Consider the following 23,637-nt stretch of genomic DNA (forward strand, 5'->3'; position numbering starts at 1 on the left):
ACTGTGAGGCTATCGAAAGCCAGATTATAGATATGGTAACACTCACCACGACGAGCGGGTACCGGCTTCATTGGAGGTCACTAGTTTTTCTGATATATTCGGGTCCGCAAGATGATAGTTAAAGCAAGAAGCGTCACAATAAGCACACTGTTACAATGTGACTGTGACCAAGTGTGACCCGAAATCTTACGTCCTTCTTTGATCTTGGATATTCTGAGATTCGAGGCGAGGCACGAGCATCTTATCAGAGGATAAGATAGCGACTGAGATTAGCGCCTGCTGACTAGTCACGCCCGTACTGGCGCTCCAGCTTCTTACTTCTGCGCTCATCTCAGGCCGTCAGCATCTCCTTTTTGCTCTCCCTCCCTCCATCCCCGTCACTCTCCTCTCTGTTAGTGCTGGGTATCACAGATGCCGTACATTTTTCCCTTTCGGCTTTGTGCTCCCGAGCGCTCAGGCTGGATCTCGTCTCGTTTGGCTTTCTTTTCTCTTTCTCTCTCTCCTTTCGCGTTCTCCTTTCCAGACGCGTCTCACCACGTACTGATCACGTGCCCCCAAACGCACCTGAGCCCAGCCTCCCGCAAACCTCACTCACAGGGATATAGCAGAACTTAGATATTCACTATACAGCTCTATCACACCTTTTCTGAATACCTAAGTTCTAGGTCTCCCTTCCTTCTTCCTCTCTTCTCTCCTTTAGCGCTCCCAAGGAGCCTATCTTATCGAGTCCGGCACCGATTCTTTCTAAAGTTCAAACTCGCATGATCAAGTTGTTCGTATCAAAGACGTAAAGAGGTGAGTTTAACTTTAATTACTGCCATAGAACTTCTTTGCGATCTCCTCCAGCGGAAGCGGGACATAATCAGGATACAAAACTCGCGCATCCAACGCTCCCAACCCAACGGCTTTCTCAACCGTATTGTCCCCTCGAATAAACACCGATCGTCTGTACTCAGACATCACCATAGTAATAAAATCTGGATTATTTCTGAGGGTAGACTCGATATCTTCTGCGGAGAACTAAAAAGAAGAGGGGGGGTCATAAATTAGCGGCGCATGTACTAGTGCAGCAAAGACGAAAAATATACCCGAGGATAATCATCAAAATTCTCGCCCGTGATTCTAGAAGCGATATCCCAAACCTCTTCGAGTGTAGTCTCGCCATCCCAAGTTTGGACTGTCTTGTTCAAAGTTCGTGGATCGGTAATAATACGTGCAACAAAATCTCCGACGCGTTCGAGATCAGTATAGGCAATTTTCACTTTCCCGGACCCATAAAACCGTTTTCCCATCGTAATTCTAATCGAGGTGCCTTCGACCGAGTGCCGATAGGGAAACAATAACGATGGCCACCACCCAACTTGGATGAAAGTGCACGGGATCTCGTTTTTGATTATGAATTGTCGTAGCTTGAGTTTCTGGGTGCCTAATTCAGCATTGACCTCGAGGAATACAAAACGAAGATAATAGAGGACATTTCCTTACAGAGTCTTGATATTTCATCACACCCGGAGGTGCAGAAGGGCCAAAGTCAGATGGAACCACTCTTTTGACGCCGGAATGTTTGGCCGCAAGGAAGAGTTTGTTCTGATGCTCGCGTATAAACGGTAAGGTGGTATTAATGAGAATGTCCGTATTTTGCAATTTGGTCTCCAGCGACTCTTGGGTATCATCAGCCAAATCTCCTGGAACGATCTCAACTCCTAGTTTTCGAAATTCTTGAACGATAGGCTTGTCCATCGACGACGGTCGTACGAGGGCTTTTATAACCTTGCCAAGAAATCAAAACCCGAACACAGAAAAAAAAAAAGAAAGCTCTGGGCATACGAATCTCTCCGGCTGTTTCGCCAACGCACGAACGATAGATGATCCAGTATTCCCCGTCGATCCTACGAGGAAGACGATCTGCTTTGTGTAGGAAGGCATGATGATCACTTAATCCGAGAAGAATGCTTTGGAATGAAGAAGCATTTATACCTCCCAAAAGAGGCCAGTCATGGGGCCTCCAGGACCGGATACTTGGATTACACGGCGTAGGACCCACATGCGGACAACCCCGAAAACTAGACAAAAACGGCTCACACGCTTTGAACACACTTTAGCAAAGCAATTCAGTACGGTGAATGTCCAAGAAATACTACGTCATCCGTTTCCCATGTAAAGCAGTCCACGTGAAAAAGAGTTGTCTCGACGTTCCAGGGTCAAATCGTACCAAATCGCTTTTTTTTGGTTGTGCAGAAATAATAGGAATGCGAAGAGTTTATTGGAGTGGTATGGTAGACACCTACCGGATCCGGGACGGACGGCTCTGCAGTCGGGTTCCTAATTTGGACTGTACTTAAGGGCAGGGCCAAGGCTAGATTGCGTTTGTTACGCTCCCTCATAGTCTTCCATCACTCTCTCACATATCTACACCTCGTAACACGAATATGACATGCACATAAGGTGCGGCGGCTGGATTTGTGACTGTACTTCTGAGTAAATTCTAATTATCCACCACTCAGTTTTTCAGCCAAAAAAAAATACTAGCTCGCCTATACATTTTTGTTTCCCAACTAGACGACCCTCGAAAGGCTAGATGTTGTAGACTCGTCGAACACGTGGTTAATCATGGTATGATTGAAAGTTCATCTTGACATGAGCCTACACTAACTAGTAGGCTTCGTAACTCGACGTAAAGATATGATGGAAATCAAGAAACTGTCAGAATCATCCGAGATCCACCGTTGTCCCTATAATTATGCACATCCAGAGAGCTTGGAGACCGATTCAGTCCCTAGTAAGGTTTTGATCATTGATCACTCTTTTGAACGACAGAGTGCCTACCAAAAACAGAAGAGACAAGCTCAACGAAGCCTAGACTTGGACTCGAGAACTCTCAAACGAAGTCGTCAAGGAGTTCTAGAAGGTCTATGCGAGGACGCCACCGGTACCTTCCACCGGTACCTTCCCAGTCGATAACCTATCGAGAGAGCAAGGGTACAATCGCTCCACTTGAAAAAAAACCTCAACTTCGAACCTTTCAGACCTTCCGAGGACCCGATCGGAATTTCAACCATTTTTGTTCGTATATATAGTTTGGGATCTACTCCAAAGGGTTGCAAAATACGACCCCATGAAATCTCCCCTTTTTTATCTCCTCGCCGCGGCACTCAAGTCTCACATTGTCATCCCTACCGTACTCGCTCACAGTCGCGTGTACGGCGTTTGGGTTAACGAAGTTTTCCAAGGTGACGGGAGGGACATTTACGTGCGTCGTCGTCTTTAACGTCTCCCTAATGGCCTGTGAGCCATGGCTGACCTAGGACGTACGTTTTTTATTCGTAGATACGCTCACCCCCTACGAATGAGCCCGTAAAGGACATTTATTCGAATGATATGACGTGCAATGTTCATAACCGTGGTACGACTTCGTTCTGGATTTTCACCATTTCATTCCGAGTAGCTGACCATACTGTACCCCTATCAGCAGTCCCAAAAACGGTCAACGTGGCAACTGGGGATAAACTCACGTTTGAGTGGTATCACGAATCGTACGTGGTGTCCAAATTGTCTATTTTTGCTTCCTGGAAACGAAATTCTTAACGAATTCAAATTTCTGGAAGCCGAAAAGACGATATCATCAACGATTCACATAAAGGTGCTAGTAAGTACCTATAATTTATATTATATTCCAGAAAAAAAATGTGTCTACTACAGTACAAGTGTACATCGCTCCATCGGCATCCAACGGAACAGGGGCAGTATGGACAAAACTATTCAGCGACTCGTTTGACGGCAGCCTAAACAACAAATGGGCTACAGATCGCTTGAAGAAAGCAAAAGGTCAACATTACATTATCATTCCCAATATCCCAACTGGTGATTATCTGTTCAGAGGTAAGTAAAAAAGCGGTTTTTCGCTCTGCTATACCGGTTATTCACCCCTTGTCCGTAAAACATTCTAGCGGAAATAACCGCACTGCATCAAGCGCAAGTACGATATGATCAAGACCATGACAAGGGAGCGGAATTTTACATCGAATGTGTTCAAGTCCGCGTTCAGAATGATCGTGAGACCTTGGGCTCGGTGGCGTTACCTGGTGGGACGAGTCTTCCTGGGACGTATTCCTACGATTCGCATGGGATTATTTGGAATTTGTTCGGATCGAAGGAAGAATGGGATCCGAGGAGCTATGTTCCACCTGGACCGGCGGTATGGGAGGGGGCCAAGGGAGGAAAGATAGAGATGGTATAAAAGCATTCAACTAGATACAGTTTACATGAAGCGACCAAAAACTAGAAATCCATATTGAGTAACCTATTAGAATCCATTCTCCCGAGCCTCATGCCATTGCAACAAACTCTGAGCTTCAACATCCCAAAGATGCCTACTAAGCTCCTCTAACCTTCCCGAATACGCCTTCAACCCTCTCCTATCCACCACAAAATCCAAGTCATCATGTCTCAACCTCCCATTCTGCTCCCCAACCACCAACCTCTCCCAAAGATCCCTCAACCCAGTCAAGACATACCAATACCTCCCCGCCATCATTCCGCCCCCAAAATCGCGAGCGATGACGTAGAACGTCGATTGTATCGCGTGGATGTTGACCGGTTTCCACGTTCTGAGATCCCCAGATAACATATCGAACAGATACATAATCTGTGCTGTAATCTTCCTATCCGGCATAGACAACTTCATCATGATCGTTCCTCCGTTCTTGATACAAAACATCCCAAGGATAAGAGAAGAGATGATCAATCGATCGCCTAGGATATGGACATCTTCGGAATCTCCGATAGCCTGTGTACGCAGTGGATGACCGTCGAGGATGATCAAGTCGAACCCTCCGTGATCTGGAGCGAAAGGGAAAGTAGCAGTGAAAGTGTTGGGCCCATGGTTATGAACGAGACGGTTTCCTAGTTCAAACAACGTGATATCGGCCCATATGAGGTTAAACCGAGTATGAAAATCTTCTTCGAGAAGTAGCTTGTGTCCTCCTTTCTCGACAGGAAGAGACATCCCAGTCCCATTCGCGAGAGGGTATCGTGAAAGGATGTAAGATGAGAATCCGCCCGGACAGCAACTTGAAAAAGTGAAAGATAGAAACGAGAAATGGATTTGAAAATGGATCGTATATTTAAGGAAGGAAAACAAACAAGTTGAACTTACCCTACGTCTAAAAATTGGAATGGGGTGGTGAAAGGAACACACCAAAAAATTTCGTTGATTTCTTCAAACACATCCTTCATGGCATTGAACCACGCTCGTTGGATTTCAGGGTCCTGACTATCCGCTTGTCGTTGTTGGTGGGCGAAATGAGCAGCGAGTGCAGGAACATGCTGCAACCGCGTGTCAGAGGGTCTGAGTCTGAAACAGCACGGAGACACACCTTTAGACTTCGTAATCTGTGAAGTGTCTTCAACTCTTTGCTCTTCAACGGAAGATGCACGTTCATCGTGAAGCAACACCACTGGTAAATACCTGGTAATGGTAGGACAGACGAAAGAGAGCCGCAGCGCCACCCTGAAAGCTATATAAGGCGTACGCGGAATTAGGTCGCAGCAGGTCACAGGACAAGGCGCGGATCAAGATGTCCAAACAGAGTCATCTTCCCCGGCTCGGCATCGGCAAACCATTCCTTTCGGAGCCTGTCCCGAACACGAGCCTGGTTCCTCTTTCAGGTTATTTATTCATCGAAACCACGCCTCAAGATCGACCTCGATCGTCGATCAAATACAGAAGACCAAATTCATTGCTCGTGTGACTTACCACGATGTGAGTAATGTTACTGGCACGCCAAAGCAACGCCAAAGCGCCTTCTCCCACTTCATGCCTACAACGTTTCCCTTTTTTCAGGACTCACGCTATGTGCAATTCATTTTAAAATGCAAGAAGAATTATCAATGAATTATCTGGCCTCCCCACAGCTTAAACCTGGAGTATGATCGAGTTTTCGATCGCCGATCCCTGTTTTTCTCCCGTTTTTTCCCCCGTGCTGTACCGAGCGCTGCAGATGTGGATGAGTCGTGGGCTTTTTCATTTTTTGTAATTCATCTATCTTGTTTCGACAATACCCATCTGTACATGAATTCTCTCGGGCACGTCGTGCAGTCGTGCAGAGGTGCTGAAACATTGAATATTGAACGTTTGAACACGAGACGACGAGTAATTTTACCCGTCGGATCGTTCCGCATCTAGTATACTCGCCTTTTGGATCTTACGGAGCGAACTCTGAACAGAGCGTGTGGATAGCTCTGACTCGTTGCGAAAGAGAGAATGGAACCCAGAATCACTGTTTACGGTCGTGTTCAAACTCGACTTTCCATCTGCCGCAATTTGGCATGGTCACCCATAGATACTCTATAACAAAAGTACAGAATAGCATTAACAGTAAAAGGCGGCCAGGCACGTGATTCCCAACTATGGACTCCAACTCCGAAACCCGCTCGGACATTGGACAGCCCTTCACATCTTCTAAGACTCCAGGGTTTTTTTTTTCTAGGAAAGACACCCCGATTTGGACGGATGGGAAATGCGTTGGAAGTAAGCGCTCGCCCGGACTCAAATTGCCGCCGGCGAACGGAACTTGTCTAGATCACAGTCGTTAAAAGCTGAGCTCCTTAGTATAATCGTATTATTTGACCTCGAAAGACAGGTTCGGCTTTACGCCCACTTTTGACCCACTTCTTGCTTTGGCTCATATACTGTCAAACTGATATTCAAAAGTCTTGTTGATTTCCAGACCTTACTTGATCCGCCACAAATCCGCCACAGCCGTCGCCTCCTCCAATCTCTCGGTTAGAAGCGTTCGTTACACTTGGGCTTACAAGCGTTTACGGCAACTACTGTGTATTGAAATACCTGGAAGATGGATTTAATCACAGGCTTGAAGCTTGGACCTTGGTTCTCTTTGCGAAATCGAGGCTAGGCTTGAAGGTATTTCCGAGTCTAGACCTCGACTGGGCGAGCAATTGCGGGCAACTTTACGTGGGATCCCGACACGGACCATGTGTATTGGACGGAGAGACCTGAGTGCCGGAGGTAACGATGACGACTTGGGTGAGCTAGCTCAACCCAAACGGTACTACGCTCGCATATGTACATTATCATAACCCTTCCCGGCGGATCACCATTTAGATGGACACCGACACGTAATCTTTTGTACGTAGACACGTTTGCGCTTGAGGGAACTACAGAAATTTGTAGTGGCAAGGTTGTCTAGGTCCCACCGGTGAGTCCATCGCGAGTCCTGCCTAGTCCTTTAAAGTTTCCATAACAGACCCCAGTTCCATACTGAAACGAAACAGGGTTTATTTACGTTCCGGGAGCAAACACTGACTCCAGTGACGCGGTTCATTGATGAGTGCAATCGTTGGTTTGATTGAGTTAGGTGCAAGTACAAGTACATTCATGTAACGACCAGCGTGAGCTTGGGCCTAAAGGCTCTTTATCTAGAGGAAAGACGTCGAGTCATTATAGATGGCCCACCCAAAAAAACCCAACTCACCACCTGAGCGAAGTACGAGAAAATTGGAGAGGATAGAGGATGTCAACGCGAAAAGCCTTGATTTACATAAAGAAACGACGATCATGGAACGCCGCGTACGGTTTATAGAAGGAAGGACGCGTCAAGTCGTAGACCGGATCTTGTTGCCTACCTACATGTCGCTTATGATACAAGTCAGAGGTGGTGAAGGAGGTGACCATCGACCGCGCCGAGGACGTTGCATGTTGTCGTTGTTGGTGTGCAACAAATCCATCGGAAGTGACACCCGAGATCCCCGTAGGCCGTGATCACCGGGTCGTCCTAAAAAACCTTAGATCCAGACCAGGGTCCAAGACTCCAAGCGAAGCTTATCCCAGCTTATCCCCCACCAGGCGTCCCGTAAACGCTTATAGGCCCAGCCGCCAAAGGTGTATGTGGGTCCTGGGATCAATGTGGAATACCCGATCTGGATTGAGATGTGATACTTACAACGCGATATACAAATTGTTGTGTTGTTCGAGTGGGAAGATGAGGATTGGTCATGGGGATGGTTGGATTGCCGTGGTACGCTGGAGGCTGGTGATGTTCGACGTTGTTCTTATCAGAAAGCACTAAGCACACATGCCCAAACCGACCATTTGTTTGTGTCTACGAATAGTAGGCTATAGAGTGGGGAGGTCTTGTAGTCTGTGGGTCACTGTAGGCGAGCATACCATGACATTTTATGTATGGTGCTGGGTTTTTATGGAGTGTCTTGTAATAATACAACGAAAAGCGGTCTTTGAGCGGTCTAACTGTAAAAGTGTCTTTGTAGATGTCGATGTAAAAGCTTGTTGTAGTCCTAGGTAGAGCAGGCGTTGGGGAAGGACGAAGTCGATAACGTCGTAGGTGACAGAAAGATTTGTCCCTGGGTGAAAGGAACCGCCGGATTGGGTATGGACTGTGAAAGAACAGTACGCACGTGCTCGGAAAGATCCGAGCCCTGATGCACGCGGTCCATCTCACTACGCTGCTTTAGGAAACTCTTTCCCCGCCTCGAGGTATTGGGTGTCAACGGCCTCACCGGAGGTTTGGCCAGCGCTAAAAAATTAGTTACAAGTTTCTCAGTTCATGTTGTTCGGGAGAGCTATCGGAGGTCTAGTAGAAAGACACATATTGTACAATGAATCCAAGTCGACAGATAGGTCGGCCGGAACAGGCGTAGTCGAGCCAGCATCTGCCATCTGGGGTCTATCTGATTCAGGCCGACGAACGCTTGAACTTGGTGATCGGCAATGAATAGTTGTAAAACAACCACGAGGCAGCCGAGATCCCGTTGCCGAATTAGTTCCGCGGAGTTCAGGTTTGTCGTCAGATCTTTATAGATCGATGGGCCACCTTGATAAATCCGAGATTTGACCCTGCGGCAGATTAGTATTGGATATTGAATGTCTATTCTGCTCCAGGGCGTCAAAAGTGACGATCCGGTGATCCTGGTTCTGCTTGTAATACTGAAGTTCGTTTTCTCGACTACATCATACAAGGTGTCTGTCTAAGACTTATTAGGTGGAGAACATATACTTCGAATGTCATATCCGTCCAAGAAAATAGCCGACAACGGCTCGGCAAATCGTGACGTAAATATTTCGTACACGCCGGTGACTACCTGGGCTGGGCAAAGGTATATGATAACAGACTTTGTATCATCGGGCCATGAAGAAGTCTCTGTTGTTGAAAAGGATTTCCTGGTTCTCAGTGGTTGCCGAGCTGTAAGGTGCCACATCGTACAGAAAGTTTAGAAAAGGAGGGGCGTGGTGAACCTCTTGGTCCCCCACAAATCACCTTTCACCCGGTCGGCTAACAAGTCGACCCTGCTTTCTGAACCTAATCTAATCCCAGACCCTGACCACATCTGTCAAAACATTTTCCTATTACAATGGGGCTTGCGACCACGGTAGACATCCGAAAGGGACCTATAGGCAGAGTTGGGGTATAAAAGAGCCTTGCACCTACCATCACATACCCTCTTTCTTTCTTTCTCTTTTCTTTCTCCAAAATGCCTATCCGACCCCGACAGTTTCTCCTTCCCGATCTACTCGCCATATGTCCCCTCGAAGGTGCCAAAAACCCCCATTACAATGAAGCAGCTCCCGAATCTTCCGCCTGGATCAACAGCTACGACGTATTTACGGACCGAAAACGCGCCTACTTTATCCAAGGATGTAACGAACTTCTGGTCGCACACACATACCCTTATGCCCCCTACGAGCAGTTCCGAACGTGTTGTGATTTTGTAAGCTTTCTTCTTTCGAGTCTCCGCTCTTTCCTTCTTCGGTCGGTGGCTCACACCCGCCGGGGGGGTTTTCAGGTCAATCTCCTCTTTATTGTAGACGAAATCAGCGATGAACAAAACGGCCAAGATACAGCGGTCACCGGAAACATCTTCCTCGAGACTATGCGTAATCCCAACTACTGCAATTCGTCCAAGCTCGCTCAGATAACTAAAGAGTAAGCCAAGCCTCTTCACTTAACAGTCATACTTCGGAGCTGACCTTTGCATGTATGTGTATGTGATAAAAGTTTCAGGACCAGATACTTCCGAACTGCCAGACCTGTAGCTTCCACTCGGTTTATAGAACACTGCGCGGACTATATCCAGGCAGTCTCTACCGAATCAGAGCTTCGCGAACGCGGTGAAGTCCTCGACGTCGACGCCTTCATCCAACTCCGACGTAACAACAGCGCGGTCATCCTTTGCTTCGATATGATGGAATACGCACTCGGTATCAGTCTTCCGGAAGAGGTGGTTGACCATCCGACTTTCCGTGAGATGTATTGGGCAGCCACTGATATGGTGTGCTGGGCCAATGTAAGTTATTCTCGGTTTTGGTCGGTTGCTCTCTTATTGACTATTTCCCCTCCCCCCACCACTGACCAGGACGTTTATTCGTGGAATATGGAACAAGCCAAGGGTATCGGTGGCAACAATATCATCACCGTTCTTATGAAACACCGAAATATGAGTCTACAATCGGCTTGCGATTACGTGGGGTGGTACTGCGAGGAGCTCGTGAAACGTTATCTTTCCGCCAAGGCCAGACTACCTTCTTGGGGATCGTCGAAACTGGATGGGGACGTGGCTCGCTATGCGGAGGCGTGTGGTCATTGGGTGAAGGGGAATTTGGAGTGAGTTTCTTTTTCGTTTGCTTACCCATCCGGGGTGTTTATTCGCTTTTTTCCCCCTGTCTCCTGCAGCTGGAGTTTTGAGACGATACGGTATTTCGGAGCTGCTCATTACGAAGTCAAAAGAACTCGATTGGTTACCCTCCGTCGTCCTTGTGACTCTAACGACTTCGATTCCGACAGTGATTGATTGAACGTCCACCATGCGATCTTTTGTCTTGATGAACAGAATTTAAATAAGTTAAACATAGTGTATATTTTGGCCTGTGATATTTATCTAAAGTAATTCCTTCTATAGTGTTAGTAATTGTTGAACTTTTAGTATTTAGTTGGTACAAGGTTGATCCTCAGCATATTCAAATTCGAGTTTACTCTCGTCTGAGTCGTCAGTATAACATTCTTTCAACACAGCACGGAAGGAACTTATACTTCCTCCAAATGGATCGCTGGTATTGGACTAGTACATTACTGAACCGCAATCGATTATCTGACCGAGTAAGAGTCAGTCGTGAGGATACTATCTTGATACCACCTTTCAATCACTCACTAAGTTTCCTACAGGTTTCTGGTCGTGGTCGAACAAGCGAGAGAAACTTTACGCCACCTCAATCAGTCAGCTTTGGCTCAGCCGATGGTGGGCCGGAGGCAGTGTATGCCACGTGTCGAGCACAGCCCCCTTACGCGTGATATTCCTCTCCCTCCGTCCATCCACTGTGAATACATGAACTTGAAGGAGGAAGGTGTGCCCAGTTCTGCTCGATTTTATACAAAAGCCATCACAAATAATGTTCACTTTCTCCGATCCAAGTTTCTCTGTGCGGAACCCTTTGACGTGGATGGGCTCGGAATGTGTTCAAGTTGGATGAGGTTTGCTTTTCTTTTTCTTTTTCCATGGCTTACATCGAACGGAATTCTGACGAAGCTTTTTGGTTCTCATTCAAGCTATACGAGCAAGTCTTGGGTGATGGATTGATATAGATATGGATGGATGAAGTGTAAAAGCGACAACTTGCTGGTACGTGTACAACATCACGATCAGCAGCTGAACAGTGAACGATAACCTTTAGTTTGACTCCAATTATCATTGAAATTCCTGACTACATGAAGTACTTCAATGAAGGCCAGTTTAGCTGTCAAGTAAACTGCCCTTTTCTCACTCCTTCAACTCGGTATTCGCTTCTTCGATTCGTGGGGTCATAGGAACACAGTTATAGTCACAATGAAACCGTTAAAAAGAAATTCCACGAGGTCCGAGTTCTGCTCGTACTTGCGGAACCCTTTGACGTGATGTGGATGGTGCAATGTGTTGGATAATGGCATCCGCTAGTAAGTTTCGTTTCCTTTTTTGTTCAATGCCTTTTGAAGTGGCTTATAATCGAACGGTAAGCTTTTGACGGCCCCCACTCCAGCTACGAGCAATTCTTCGCTGATGAATTGATACGGATACGGATGAATGAAGACTAAAAAAGCGACAACAGGCTGGTACGTATACAATTCATGGTACTTGCAACCGGATTTTGCGTCTGATTTCCTGTAGAGATAATAATATGTTAGACTCGGCAGAACGAAAGTCAGCTTACTTAGCAAGAATTCCGCTCTTCTCCCGCTATAACTCAGTATTCGCTTTAATTCTGGCATCGGGGAGTGATAGGAGATGAGGAGGGCTGTCTGAAAAAGGAAGCTATGGGCACCAAGGCAGAGCATCCCAATATTGGTTTGACTTCGTATGTTCTGTTCCTTCCCTTCAGTCGTATCCTCCTCCTAGTCGCTCAACGGATGGTGCTAATCATTCAAATTCAGCGATCAACATGCTATTTCCTCCTAGCACCGATCTCCTCCGCTGTGGTGTCCTTCATACTGTGGGGAAAACGGTTGTCTGGTGGTGCCACCATGCCCTCCCAAATCTCGAGTGAGTATCCGCATAATCAGCTTCGCGCTTTCGGTGACTTTGACAGAGCAGTCCAACCTGGCTTTATTAGGCTTGTGAAGGTAAAAACGTAACACGGGGTTGGTTCATCAAGTCTCAGCCCGGCTGAAACGCATGAAAGTTCTGCTTCTCTTTCGAGCGCAACACAACGCTTGGTTACTATTTTGGAATATGACAGCTGGAATGGAATGGAAGACATAGTAGCCAATCGCCGTGGACGACTCTAAACGCAACTGGACGCTCGTGTGGGAGAAAGGACTCGAAGAAGCTATGTTGTTCGCTTCCATAAAACCGACGAACGGTCGGGGGAGGTCTCGTGTTCTGCCATTGTACTGTTTACCTCTCTCCGCCATTCTGTGAAACGATTTGGACGCTACTACTCGCAAATATGGCAGCGATCGAGGACTCGAAGGTGATGTATATTTGTACTTTCGCTGTTTGACTGTTTACTAAATCATAGTTGTGTTAGGATACTTCTCAGGGTAGATTAAGGAATACATCGGGATATTCTGATTTCGACCAAGGTCAAAAATGGGAGGTAAGCTGTTGTATTCTGATTATGAGTGGTCGACTGTCTCAGACTCTGGGTTTTATCTTAGAGGCGATTGGATTCTATTCGTACGGGATCATTCGAAGAAAATTTGAGGGAGGCAAATGTCAATGAGGTAGCATACCTATTCAACGCAGCATATTGATTTATTGACGCAATTATATCTTCAGTTTCCTCCGGACCCCAACAAACCCACCGTCCAGCAATCTTGGGATGCGATTATGAAGATGTCGGACATGCTGGATAATGATAATATGAATGGCTATAAGGAGGATCTTGATACGCTTCTGGTTTTCGTGGGTTGACTAACTCTTTTGTAATCCATATTCATCGCTCACCTGTTTTGGGGTACAGGCTGGCTTGTTCTCTTCGGTCGTGACCGCTTTCGTAGTGGAGTCGTATGGATGGCTGCAGGCAGATCCTGCCGATACTACCGTCGCGCTTCTCTCACAGATCGCTCATCAGATGAGCAGCAGTGGCCAGTCTCAGTCTCTACCTCCTCCTCCACCCCTGCCGTTCACTCCCTCACCCTCAGTCGTACGGATCAACACATTTTGGTTCCTCAGTCTCACCCTCGCTCTGGTCGACGCCTTATTCGGCCTTCTTTGTAAACAATGGGTTCGTGAACAGCAACGCAAAATAATAGCACGAACTCCCGGGCAGGCGTTAACCCTCCGATGGCTACGGTTACAAAGTTTCGAACGGTGGCACGTGCCCAAAATCCTAGCCTGCCTCCCGATCCTCCTCGAAATCGCACTCTTTCTTTCCTTTGCTGGCCTCTTGGAGCTTCTATACATTCGACATCGAATTCTATTCGCAATCACATGTACAGTCATCGGAATTGAGGTAGTATTCTATCTCACAACGACGTTACTTCCCGGGATAGACATCCTCCGCCAGGTGTTTGAAACCCACCCGTATTTCGCAACTGAAAATCCGGTGTTTGAGCCGGATGATATCTCTCGGTTGCCAAAGATCGAGTTTATATGCCCCTACAGGCCCCCACAGTCGTGGCTTATTTTTCACTTGTTCGCAGCGGTGTACCGTATTCCTGGGTGTAAAAGGCTGCTGTATTCATTTATCACCACGTTAATCGGGAATGGAAGAAGAGTACAGCGTCGATTGGGAATTTGGATTACCTCACCAAAAACATTGCTGGCATTTCCAATTGGTCGTCGGTGGATATGAATACTGTCGAGCGGTTTTCGAGTATTCCCAAGTGTCCTGATCTCTATCAGTTGAAAGGGTTTCGGTGGCTTGCTCAAAAGGCTAGGGATATACCGGCTTCGAAACCGCATGTGAAGAATGTGCTGAAGGAGGTACATCCGCATCTAGTTATGCCTGCTGTGTTCGATAGGTGGGAGTCACCATATGGGAAGCCCATGTGGAGTGCGACGGACGTTGAGGGTGTATTGGAACTTGGGCATCGCAGGGGTGATAATGATATGTTTAATGATCAGGCAACAGGAGAGGATTTGGGGCTCGCTTCGAGGATACTGTGTTTTCGATATTTATTGGCGACATATGACGACTATAGGGTGGTTGATTCTGGGAGCGATGACTTGGCGAGGGTGGCCGGGGAGCTTTGGGATCAGATACGTAAACATCCCCGGGGGGATAGTCGGGTTATTACCACCCTTGTGTGTCCTGGGGAGTTTCTGATGGCTCCGGCGCGGGATTGGAGAGGGAAGGGGTTGGAGTTTTATAAAAAGCAGTGGGATAAGATGGATCTCAAATCACAAGTGAAGCTGGTGGAGAACACGTCCAAGTCGATGAACTCGTTTCTCAAGTCGTCGAAGCGCAGCGAGGACGAGGTTGGCGGTACGCTTTTGGCATCCACCTATGGTCTCGACTTTTTCATTTTCTTGAATGACAAAGTCTGCAAAACAGGAACATTACAGCAACGACCTTGGACAATCGAACATTGGATGGAGATGTTGAGTCACGTACGGAGGGTCCATCAGTTACCTATCCAATATTTCAAGTCGATTCCGGGTACTTTTCCGATACCGTCGAACGAGCTCAAGAGAACCTTGGATTGCTCTGGAACGTCGGAATCCACTCTTGTCGCCTTATTGGATACGTACGAGGAGTGTTGGAACGGCGCCCACCGGTTTGTTAAACAAAGGGTGGTTTGTGCAGTTTCTGATCATATACACCGGGTCTTACCATCCGGTTTGGATCCTCTGTCACCGTTGAGCGAGGAACCGGATCAGCTGTCTTCATCGCCCTCAAGTACCTTCATAACTTCCGCAAGAGGCCTCTCGTTTCTTACGTTTGTGAACGAGAGGTTTCATAAGGATTTTGGATTGCTTGATTGGTGTAGTCAAAATACGATTTGTCGATGGGTGGATGCTTTGGAGCGTGTTCGGGTTCACCCTCTTCCTCGGGTCACTGGCGAGGTTGTGGGCTGGTATAAAGCGAAGAATTTGGAAGAAGGGGGAGGGATTTTTGATATAGGAGGTTTGGGTGTTCCAAGTGCTAAGTGCGATGAAGAAGATCAAACGGAAGAGATTCAGAAGGCAAGCAACGAAGGGGGCATCTCATCGACATCTTCCGGTGATGAACAACTGGGGCCTGGGAGTGTAGAAGTATTTAAACTGACAACTGACATTGACAATCATCAGCAGACTCTGGTCACGGTTTTGGAATTCGACTCGGGGGACGCAGAGAAGTGGGAGACACAAGACAGACAGAAGGTATTAGCTGGAGGGCCAGGCGCTGAAAGTAATGTTTGGTGTTCCGACTAGTCAATGCAATCTTTACCAATTATCATGCTCCTACAAACGTTACATTATGTTTGATTATTTGTTAGTACATATCGGTCAAAGCACGAGCTAATACATGTTAAAAGCTAGGTCTGTCTCCGTCGAACGTAATTTTAGTCCTGGACGTATACTGATCTCACACCTTCGTAACTGTCTGTAGGTAAGCGATGATTGTCGGGCCGAAGCGGACAACAGCGGACCGTTTTTAAATCATCTCGCAAGGTGGCACTACAACTCTTCAAGCTTTAGCTGTCTCCCATGATCACAGTTCTCCCAATTTCAATACATGAGGCTCCCACGCCCCTCGCATGTACTTCGCATAATTGCACATGAGTTTCGAAAGCCCTTGGTCTATTATTGTTGCTTCACCATCGCCAGAATTATAATTGGCCTTGGGAGGCCCCCGGACCGGCGATCGACCATGTTGCTCAATTATCCCAGGCCCCGGCCCAAGGAAATTCCAAGTTTAACACGTCGAACTCGTATAAAGGCGCAGGTAGTGGGGCTCTATGTTGCACTAGAAACTCAAGGACTCTTCCGACATGAACTCCCTCATTGCGGTCGCTTATTTAACTGGCCTGTCCTATGCCGCTACAATGGACTGCGTTGGTACAATATCCTCGTTGAGCGGTAGGATCATATACGAACCTCGTCGGACTGATGGTGCTCATGAACATTGACAGACGTCGCTGAAGCAGTGAAATGCACGACCGTCAACATCAACAGCTTTACCGTACCCGGGGGCCAGGCTCTAACTCTCAACTTGCTTCAGGGAACAACTGTTAACATGCGTGAGTGGTTCTGATCATGTTCAAAATCAACCTACCTACATTCACCCGTCATTCCTCAGAGGGAGATGTGACTTTTGGCGTTGCGAATTGGGATGGTCCGCTTTTCACAGTCAGGTGAATGCAGGTACCCTTATGAGATTAACGGCTCTAGCACTCACACTTCTTGAACGACCAGTGGAAATGATGTCACTTGTGCGTTCTCACAGGCCGGGACGGTGTTTTCCGAGGCTAAATTTATTAACAATCTACTTGTTCCAGTCAACGGGAACGGGCACAAGTTCGATGGTAATGGACCCTCCTATTGGGACGGTCTTGGGGGGAATGGTGGAGTGGTCAAACCCGCCCCGATGATGAAGTACAGTCACTTTCACGACCTTTCTTGATTATGCCACTGAGTATTGAGCGCAGGATCAAAATTTCAGGCTTATACGAGGTAAAGTTGTTGCAACTCATCGATGTGGCCCACCAATGAATTTCTCACAGGGTGTCACCGTCGTCAATTCTCCCGCTCGCACGTATTCCGTCTCGAATCCTGGTCCACTCACTATGACTGGCTTGACAATCGATAATTGTGTGTTGCTCAATTCTCAGATAGAATAATCGCTGACTGTTGAATGGACCATCCGGTAGCACTCGGCGACCAACCCAACAGCCAGAGCGATGGCAAACCCGCTGGTCAGTAACAGCATCGTGCCCAGGATTAAACAACAAGTGATCTTGACGCTTATTCACAACAGGACATAATACAGACGGCTTTGATTGTAGCACGGAAGACCTCGTCATTTCTAATAGGTGAGATTTAATATGTATCATTCTAATGGGGGGTATTTCTTACCTCTTTCATTTAGTAACATCCATAACCAGGTAAAGAAATGCAATCTTCTCTTCACGCCTCGGGCTCTAGACCTCGAGATCCTTAGGGAGGGAGAAAACATTCTGACACTTAGCGACAGGACGACTGCCTTGCCATCAATAAGGGATCGAACATCACCTTCACTGGAAACACTTGTACGGGGGGACACGGTATCTCAGTCGTAAGGCTTCCGACCTTTCCTTTGAAACACGCACACATCTCATCCGGCTTTCATAGGGTTCTATCTCTACTGGGGCGACCGTCGACAATATCCAAATCACCAACAACAAAATCATCAATAAGTAAGACAATCCATAGTTACGAGTCTCTCTGTCTTGGACCCTCACAATGAATCGTTCAACATAAAGCGACCAGGCCCTTCGTATCAAGACCAAAAGTGATGCCACGGGAGCCTCAGTCACCGGTGTTACTTATTCCGGCAACACAGCGACGGGATGCAGAGAATTCGGGGTCATCATTGACCAGGTAAGTTTTTGTGGCCTCTCAGAGTTTATTCGAGGACTCAACCATTCCGCTGTAACTTCTAGAGCTACCCTTCCACGCTTGGAACCCCAGGGAACGGTGTTAAAATCTCAGTGAGTACATGGGTTCTGATTTCCTGTTGAATTCCTAAAATCCTACCTGGCGATCGCGCTAACCTACATACCGCATTCTGCTTTTTCCACTGCTCGGAATCCGGGTACATATACATGGTAGACCCTGGCGGACCTTGTCGGGGTGCCTTTCCGACATCTCCATGTTGTCCTTTACATGATATCATCATTTTAATACTCGTGCTTATCTCTCGCGTTTCTCGGTTCACAGGGCATTAATTTCACTGGAGCCACTTCCAACATCGCCGTAGCTAGCAGTGCTGACCGTGTCGCGGTCAACTGTGGTTCCGGAAGCTGCACAGGTCCGTTTCTCTATGCATCCTTACCCTGCCAAGTCCTCGAGTGGATGCTCCGTGTTGACCCACAATCATTGTTTAGGTTCTTGGGACTGGTCTTCCCTGAAGGTTTCTGGTGGGAAGGTTGGGCCCATTACTGGTTTCAACGGGATAACTGGGTTCAGTCAATGATACGCGAAACAATTTCAAACCATGTCGATCAAACGAGTTTTGTAGCACAGGTGGAGAGCGAACGCCCCCGAGTTATCTTGTAGGACACTTAATGTACCTCTTCGCCTACAGCCGCCCATATGTACAGTAAGTGGCATTAACTTGAGTACAGCTCTCCTCCGAGTCGGGCCATTGAATCTGAGCCTGATCTATGATTCCTCTCTTTCCACCATCAAGTATTACCCCTCAGAAATTTCTGGATGAAATGTCGAACTCCGAGTCAATATCATGAAATTCTTTTTTGCCACATTTTTTACTTTCTCCATAGTCACTTCCTTCCGCCACAAATTATTATGTCCGCGGCACCTCGCGGCACCCAGCGTCAATTGAAATATAATTCCCACAGGTTATTTTCTCTTATCACTGGGGGCATTTTGCTGTCATGTGAGCGCTGTCTTGTCACTCCCCATTAAGCTAGTCATATCCTTCGAGATGATATGGTACATCAACAGGGCAAGTAGGTTGGGAAAATAAAGCGTTCTTCTGTACGTGCTTTGCCCTTCACGGCCAGATTCTGGTTTCTGACAAAATTTAGGCTATATTTACCTCTCCAGCGTCTCCAGCGTCTCCAGCGTCAATCTCACTTCCCAGCAACTGCAGTTCTCTCTCCGACAAAGCCATGGTCCACGCATTCGTTATGCACACTTCAGTCCCTTTGCGGGAAGAATATGCTGCACCTACACATTCCTCGACATTCGAGATCCTCCAAACGTTCTTTACAGCCACCTCACAGTGAACAACCCACATAGAATTTGGGGCATATCTCTCGCACAAGCCACTCCAGCTACCTCGAAATTGCGTGGCCAGCTGTGTTAAAAGTAACAGAGGTCTTATCCGATGTGAGCATGGGACTGGTTTTGCCGGTTATTCTATCCTAATTAGCGTCTTTCCACGACCAGTCGTCACATCCAGTTCAGCCCGTCACCTGCATATTCGGCCCAATACTCCGGATCTGCGATATCACGGGGAGCTTCAAGTCCCTCGTCCCTGTTCCAGATTGGCATGGGTTTGGGAAGTTTCTGGAATGTCGATAAGCCACCCACCTGTTGGTATTATTCCCCGTGGGTAGGGTAGTGGGAGACAACAGAACCTGATAATGCACAGAAGATTCATCGCAGTCAAAAACACCTACAACCTATGAATTCAGACTTTACGAAGGAAGAAGGAGATTAGGGGTACAGTTGAGTTGAAGGTTTCCTTTTCGTTCTCCCCCTTACCTACCTGTTTCGACCCCATCTATCCAGTTCCTCAAGTACAACTCCTAGTCCAGTTTTTCTGTTTAGATACGGTTGTCTATCGACATGATCTGCACCTCTCCAAGCGACCTTAACATTGGTATCACCCACTGCGAAGAAGACGATACGCGAGGCGAAGTAACAATCAACGCTTTCATTACACTTTCGTCCACAGAAAGAGTTTTGCGATGATAGCCGCTGGCACTACACCTTTGACACCTCTAGATGTACAGCCGCCTCACCATTAATTGACGACTCCCCTCATAGAATTCAAGGTGCTTGTCTCCGTACCACATTCCTGTCCTCAATCAGGCTGCCGGTACACACTACTCTCTCTCTTTCTTATGAACCTTTCCTAATTCCTATCTTCACACCCAAATAGCTCCACCTCATATCTCATGGAGGGTGGAATACATTGACTTGGGCGTGGGCTGTACTACCACTGCCGTTGCATGCATTTTGTTCATGGATCTCAATGTCACAATGTCCGTCTCAACTCGAGATATCTTAAGATTCTTAAGATTCTTGAGACTATCATGAGAACATCTCAAGACTTTCAGAGCCAGAATAACCTGTGGGTGGGCTATACCATGTCTCATATCTCATATCTCAGTCTCAGTCTCAACGATCTCAATCTCAATCTCAAAGTTTTAGTCTTGCCATGAACTGAACCAGGAGTAGTACCTGCTGCCGACTTTTTCCTCCTACATCAGCAAAATGACATAATGCTTTTCAGCTTTTTTAAGCATTTTTCGGCTTTTTTGATGGCAGGCAAGCTACAAGCTACTTTTCATCAATTTTTTAACCATATATAGATAGGAGAAACAGAAAAACTGTCATTACGGTACTCAACTCTTTTCAAATTTTATGTAATTCAATTTAATTCTATTTGCGCACCCGCACTTTGCGCTGACTTGTCCCAAAAGGGACATAGATTGTGACTTGTCGGCTTTCTTGTATTTTTGGTGGGGAAAAAGCTGAAAAAAGCCAGACAAGCTGGCAATGATTGTTTACTGATGTATACGGTCAACTGCAGTTGGACTCGGTGTACGATCAAGGGAGATTTCATGTGAAAGAGGTCGATTCATAGGAGAGTACTCCTAATCTTAGAGAAGGGGTCATCGGTATAGGAGTACAACCCTTTCTACTAGATAGGTATATAAGGAGTACTTAGTGGTAGATATTTCTCTAGAATTTGATCTTCTTTGTCCCTCATCCTCTATCCTTTCCTATCCTTTATCCTTTGCCTCTGCCCCATTCACTCTGTCACTCGACGTCGCCCAGGTCGCCTTTATTAGGGGACTCACCGTCTAATCGCAGTCCGGACTCGTCCTAGAGTCCCTCCTCCGGTGATAGAGTACAGGATGGGGTACGCATGGACTAGGTTATAGGTATGTGGTACACTGCACTGGTGTACGTTGGGTACCGTCTATTGTATGCTCTCGTTGTCATTGGAGTACCGACCAGTGAGGGTACGGTCCTCATCATAGGACACTCTCACTACTGAAGGTCTGCTCTCATTATAGGAGTATGGTATTGCAAGAAAAACACACCAAGCAAATAGATCAACAAATCTATTGCTCTTAGTATTCTCTAAAGGTGGGGGTTCGAAAGTTCAGCTTGTTGAAGGTTACGCCTTCTTTGATTTCTCGAGATGTAGACAAAACTAACTCTGATTGTGAAGTCTGGTTCAAGATAGTAGAATTCTCTACTTTATATTTATATGAATCTAACAGTCTGAAGCCTACTTCGGCTTATGAAACGCGAACAATCTGTTGTGGCCCAAGTGCCTAGAGTCCCCAAGTGGACTTAACCAAATTCCAAATCCAAATCTGTGTTCTGACCAAAACCAACACACACTGACGAAGTCAGGGCAAAATCCAATCACTTTGAGAGTTCCTGCTTAATCGTACAATTTGGGCAGTACTAACTGCTTGATTGCACCAACTGGGCAGTACTAAACTGAAGAATCCTAGCTTTTACAGGGCTCCTTATATACCGCTCGAGAACTAGAAAATATGAAAAGTAAATAATAAACGGATTTTCTACTGAATCTCTGATTTAGATGAGAAAAGAATTGGAATAGACGTCGAATTTCCTTCTTCGGCCATTTCTTCGTCACTTTTGAGTATAATCTTCTTCTTCCCTCTCTCTTCTTGGTCTTCTCGGTTTCTTCCATGTGCAGTCCTTGTAGGTCCAAGCCCCTCTTTCTTCCAGTCTGAAGTTGGATGCATGGTCTGCATATTCGATCGCTCCTTTCCATTCCACATCTTTCCGCTGCTATGATCGAATGAATCTCATATCTCTTGTTCCCCTAATCTGCTCGATGTCCGAAAACACTTTCCCTTGGACAATTTCTAATCTCCTCTTATCTGACTTCTCTTATCCTATCTCTGAGTAATCTAATCTTATTCAGAAGTTTTCAATCCCAGATCTAACTTCGCTCTAATATCTGTCAATGTCTTAACAATCTGTCTGTAATCTGTTTTCCTCGATGTCTAATAGAAGTAAAACAAAATAGTATAATATCCCTTGATTACCCAAAACATGTTACCAAAGGCAGAGAGGCCAATGAACATAGAAGGTTTGGAATTAGCTGTCTTCTTGAAGTCCTACAGGTTTCGGATTACTCTTCTCAAAGATCTCTCTCTATTCAATTTCCTTCAAACAGAGGTCTAGGGTTTTGACTAGCAGATCGGGCTATCTCTAGTCCTCTTATTTCCACTAATTATTATCTGTTCTTCTTTCTTACAAGCAAAAATTGAAGTCTTTTATAGTATTGCACAAAACAGGCACAACAACGGTTCATCGTACGGCTCACCACACGATTCATGGATATTCACGATACTGGACATCATCATTATTCATTCTCCTTGGTCGCCAGCTCTTGTCATCCTCTATTGCCGATAGGCCCGTAGGATGGTTCGCCAGCATTAGTCTGGAGTACAATCTCGTAGTAGGTCGGAGTACCGGGGTTTGGTACCCCTCGGAGTACGCCCTACATGGGTGTTGGGTTGTTTTAGGCATATGCTATCCTCAGCATCAGGGCTCGAGGCCTGGCATATGCATAGGCAGTTCACCCTCCTGACAAGTCTCAATGATCTCAATTTCAAATATAGGTTACGTCTCAAATTAAACTAACCTAAATTTCACTCATCTCACCTATCTCATCTCCAGCATCTCTGTCTCGCTGTCTCACCCCTCTCAAGATCTCACTGTCTCCTCACCTGACTCGTCTCACCTGTCTCACTGTCAGCCCTCTCAACATCTCATGTCTCATGTGTCTCACCTGTCTCTCAATCTCCCTCACCTCAACTGTCTCACTTTTCTCACCTGTCTCACCTTTCTGTAATGTATCGTATGTCTCGTAATAAGGAAGTACTACGAACACCCGAAATGTTGTCTACCAGCAGGGAACTGCTTGGCACTAGTCAACTTAGCACTGAAAAAGGTGGTTAGTTGTGGTAAACACAGGGGACTCAAAGGGGATTCTGGCAGGTAAGTCTGGTATAGACTCAGTTGATAGGTTGATTCACAGATGGGCAGTTAGATTCGGAGAAAAGAAATAGATTGAAGAATATGAGAAATACTGATAGTCAGGGAGAATAGCGAGGTTGGGAAACCAAGCAGGATAGTACATGGGGTTTATATACTATTTAGCTAGCTAGTCTGGAATGTTCCACAGGATTCTACAGTATTCTACAGTATTCTACAAGATATGAGTCAGAGTGAAGCCTTCTAAATGGGTAAGTAACCTAG

At 46.5% G+C, this 23,637-nt stretch overlaps 7 protein-coding genes across 9 annotated transcripts; 5 read left to right on the plus strand and 2 right to left on the minus strand.

The window, feature by feature from the left end:
* Positions 1-646: 646 nt before the first annotated feature.
* On the minus strand, positions 647-1,999 carry E1B28_008036 (uncharacterized protein). 2 transcript variants are annotated; one of them, XM_043152821.1, is made up of 4 exons: positions 1,828-1,999; positions 1,486-1,770; positions 1,089-1,418; positions 647-1,020 (listed from the first exon to the last, which is right to left on the minus strand). In XM_043152821.1, the coding sequence occupies exons 1-4, from the start codon at positions 1,924-1,926 to the stop codon at positions 808-810; spliced, it is 927 nt and encodes a 308-aa protein (XP_043010908.1). In that variant the 5' UTR covers positions 1,927-1,999; the 3' UTR covers positions 647-807. The 2 variants fall into 2 exon arrangements, with proteins under 2 accessions (XP_043010908.1, XP_043010909.1); XM_043152822.1 differs by having other exon boundaries at positions 1,486-1,999.
* Positions 2,000-3,115: 1,116 nt separating this feature from the next.
* E1B28_008037 (uncharacterized protein) lies at positions 3,116-4,237 on the plus strand (the record flags this gene model as incomplete). The annotated part of the gene is made up of 6 exons (XM_043152823.1): positions 3,116-3,250; positions 3,328-3,403; positions 3,470-3,533; positions 3,606-3,646; positions 3,700-3,879; positions 3,948-4,237. 6 exons carry the CDS (start codon positions 3,116-3,118, stop codon positions 4,235-4,237), a joined length of 786 nt encoding a protein of 261 aa, XP_043010910.1.
* Positions 4,229-5,504, minus strand: E1B28_008038 (uncharacterized protein). 2 transcript variants are annotated; one of them, XM_043152824.1, is made up of 3 exons: positions 5,376-5,504; positions 5,156-5,325; positions 4,229-5,069 (listed from the first exon to the last, which is right to left on the minus strand). In XM_043152824.1, exons 1-3 carry the CDS (start codon positions 5,439-5,441, stop codon positions 4,304-4,306), a joined length of 1,002 nt encoding a protein of 333 aa, XP_043010911.1. In that variant the 5' UTR covers positions 5,442-5,504; the 3' UTR covers positions 4,229-4,303. The 2 variants fall into 2 exon arrangements, with proteins under 2 accessions (XP_043010911.1, XP_043010912.1); XM_043152825.1 differs by having other exon boundaries at positions 4,229-5,325.
* A 3,945-nt stretch (positions 5,505-9,449) lies between these two features.
* Positions 9,450-10,976, plus strand: STS10_1 (Sesquiterpene synthase 10). The gene is made up of 5 exons (XM_043152826.1): positions 9,450-9,744; positions 9,820-9,959; positions 10,032-10,320; positions 10,390-10,637; positions 10,707-10,976. Exons 1-5 carry the CDS (start codon positions 9,508-9,510, stop codon positions 10,822-10,824), a joined length of 1,032 nt encoding a protein of 343 aa, XP_043010913.1. The 5' UTR covers positions 9,450-9,507; the 3' UTR covers positions 10,825-10,976.
* A 1,973-nt stretch (positions 10,977-12,949) lies between these two features.
* Positions 12,950-14,299, plus strand: E1B28_008040 (uncharacterized protein; the record flags this gene model as incomplete). Its single annotated transcript, XM_043152827.1, has 5 exons — positions 12,950-12,973; positions 13,031-13,099; positions 13,161-13,226; positions 13,282-13,407; positions 13,466-14,299. The coding sequence occupies 5 exons, from the start codon at positions 12,950-12,952 to the stop codon at positions 14,297-14,299; spliced, it is 1,119 nt and encodes a 372-aa protein (XP_043010914.1).
* Positions 14,300-14,448: 149 nt separating this feature from the next.
* E1B28_008041 (uncharacterized protein) lies at positions 14,449-15,861 on the plus strand (the record flags this gene model as incomplete). Its single annotated transcript, XM_043152828.1, has 2 exons — positions 14,449-14,932; positions 15,002-15,861. The coding sequence occupies 2 exons, from the start codon at positions 14,449-14,451 to the stop codon at positions 15,859-15,861; spliced, it is 1,344 nt and encodes a 447-aa protein (XP_043010915.1).
* A 560-nt stretch (positions 15,862-16,421) lies between these two features.
* E1B28_008042 (uncharacterized protein) lies at positions 16,422-18,604 on the plus strand (the record flags this gene model as incomplete). The annotated part of the gene is made up of 15 exons (XM_043152829.1): positions 16,422-16,509; positions 16,563-16,670; positions 16,730-16,784; positions 16,846-17,025; positions 17,079-17,103; positions 17,154-17,241; positions 17,301-17,345; positions 17,408-17,462; positions 17,519-17,534; positions 17,624-17,704; positions 17,761-17,825; positions 17,892-18,009; positions 18,072-18,119; positions 18,349-18,439; positions 18,516-18,604. The coding sequence occupies 15 exons, from the start codon at positions 16,422-16,424 to the stop codon at positions 18,602-18,604; spliced, it is 1,152 nt and encodes a 383-aa protein (XP_043010916.1).
* Positions 18,605-23,637: the final 5,033 nt, after the last annotated feature.

The sequence above is a fragment of the Marasmius oreades genome, chromosome 4 (assembly GCF_018924745.1).
Source record: "Marasmius oreades isolate 03SP1 chromosome 4, whole genome shotgun sequence".
NCBI classification, from domain to species: Eukaryota; Fungi; Basidiomycota; class Agaricomycetes; order Agaricales; family Marasmiaceae; genus Marasmius; species Marasmius oreades.

Excerpts from the sequence above, each read along its gene's own strand:
- E1B28_008038 (XM_043152824.1), bottom strand. The coding sequence starts at position 5,441 with ATGAACGTGCATCTTCCGTTGAAGAGCAAAGAGTTGAAGACACTTCAC. Across the intron at positions 5,326-5,375 it reads ACAGATTACGAAGTCTAAAG|CATGTTCCTGCACTCGCTGC; the intron begins GTGTGTCTCCGT and ends ACGCGGTTGCAG. Across the intron at positions 5,070-5,155 it reads TTCCAATTTTTAGACGTAGG|TTGCTGTCCGGGCGGATTCT; the intron begins GTAAGTTCAACT and ends CACTTTTTCAAG.
- STS10_1 (XM_043152826.1), top strand. The coding sequence starts at position 9,508 with ATGCCTATCCGACCCCGACAGTTTCTCCTTCCCGATCTACTCGCCATA. Across the intron at positions 9,745-9,819 it reads TCCGAACGTGTTGTGATTTT|GTCAATCTCCTCTTTATTGT; the intron begins GTAAGCTTTCTT and ends GGGGGTTTTCAG. Across the intron at positions 9,960-10,031 it reads CTCGCTCAGATAACTAAAGA|TTTCAGGACCAGATACTTCC; the intron begins GTAAGCCAAGCC and ends ATGTGATAAAAG.
- E1B28_008036 (XM_043152821.1), bottom strand. The coding sequence starts at position 1,926 with ATGCCTTCCTACACAAAGCAGATCGTCTTCCTCGTAGGATCGACGGGG. Across the intron at positions 1,771-1,827 it reads CGAAACAGCCGGAGAGATTC|GTTATAAAAGCCCTCGTACG; the intron begins GTATGCCCAGAG and ends TTTCTTGGCAAG. Across the intron at positions 1,021-1,088 it reads ATTTTGATGATTATCCTCGG|TTCTCCGCAGAAGATATCGA; the intron begins GTATATTTTTCG and ends TCTTCTTTTTAG.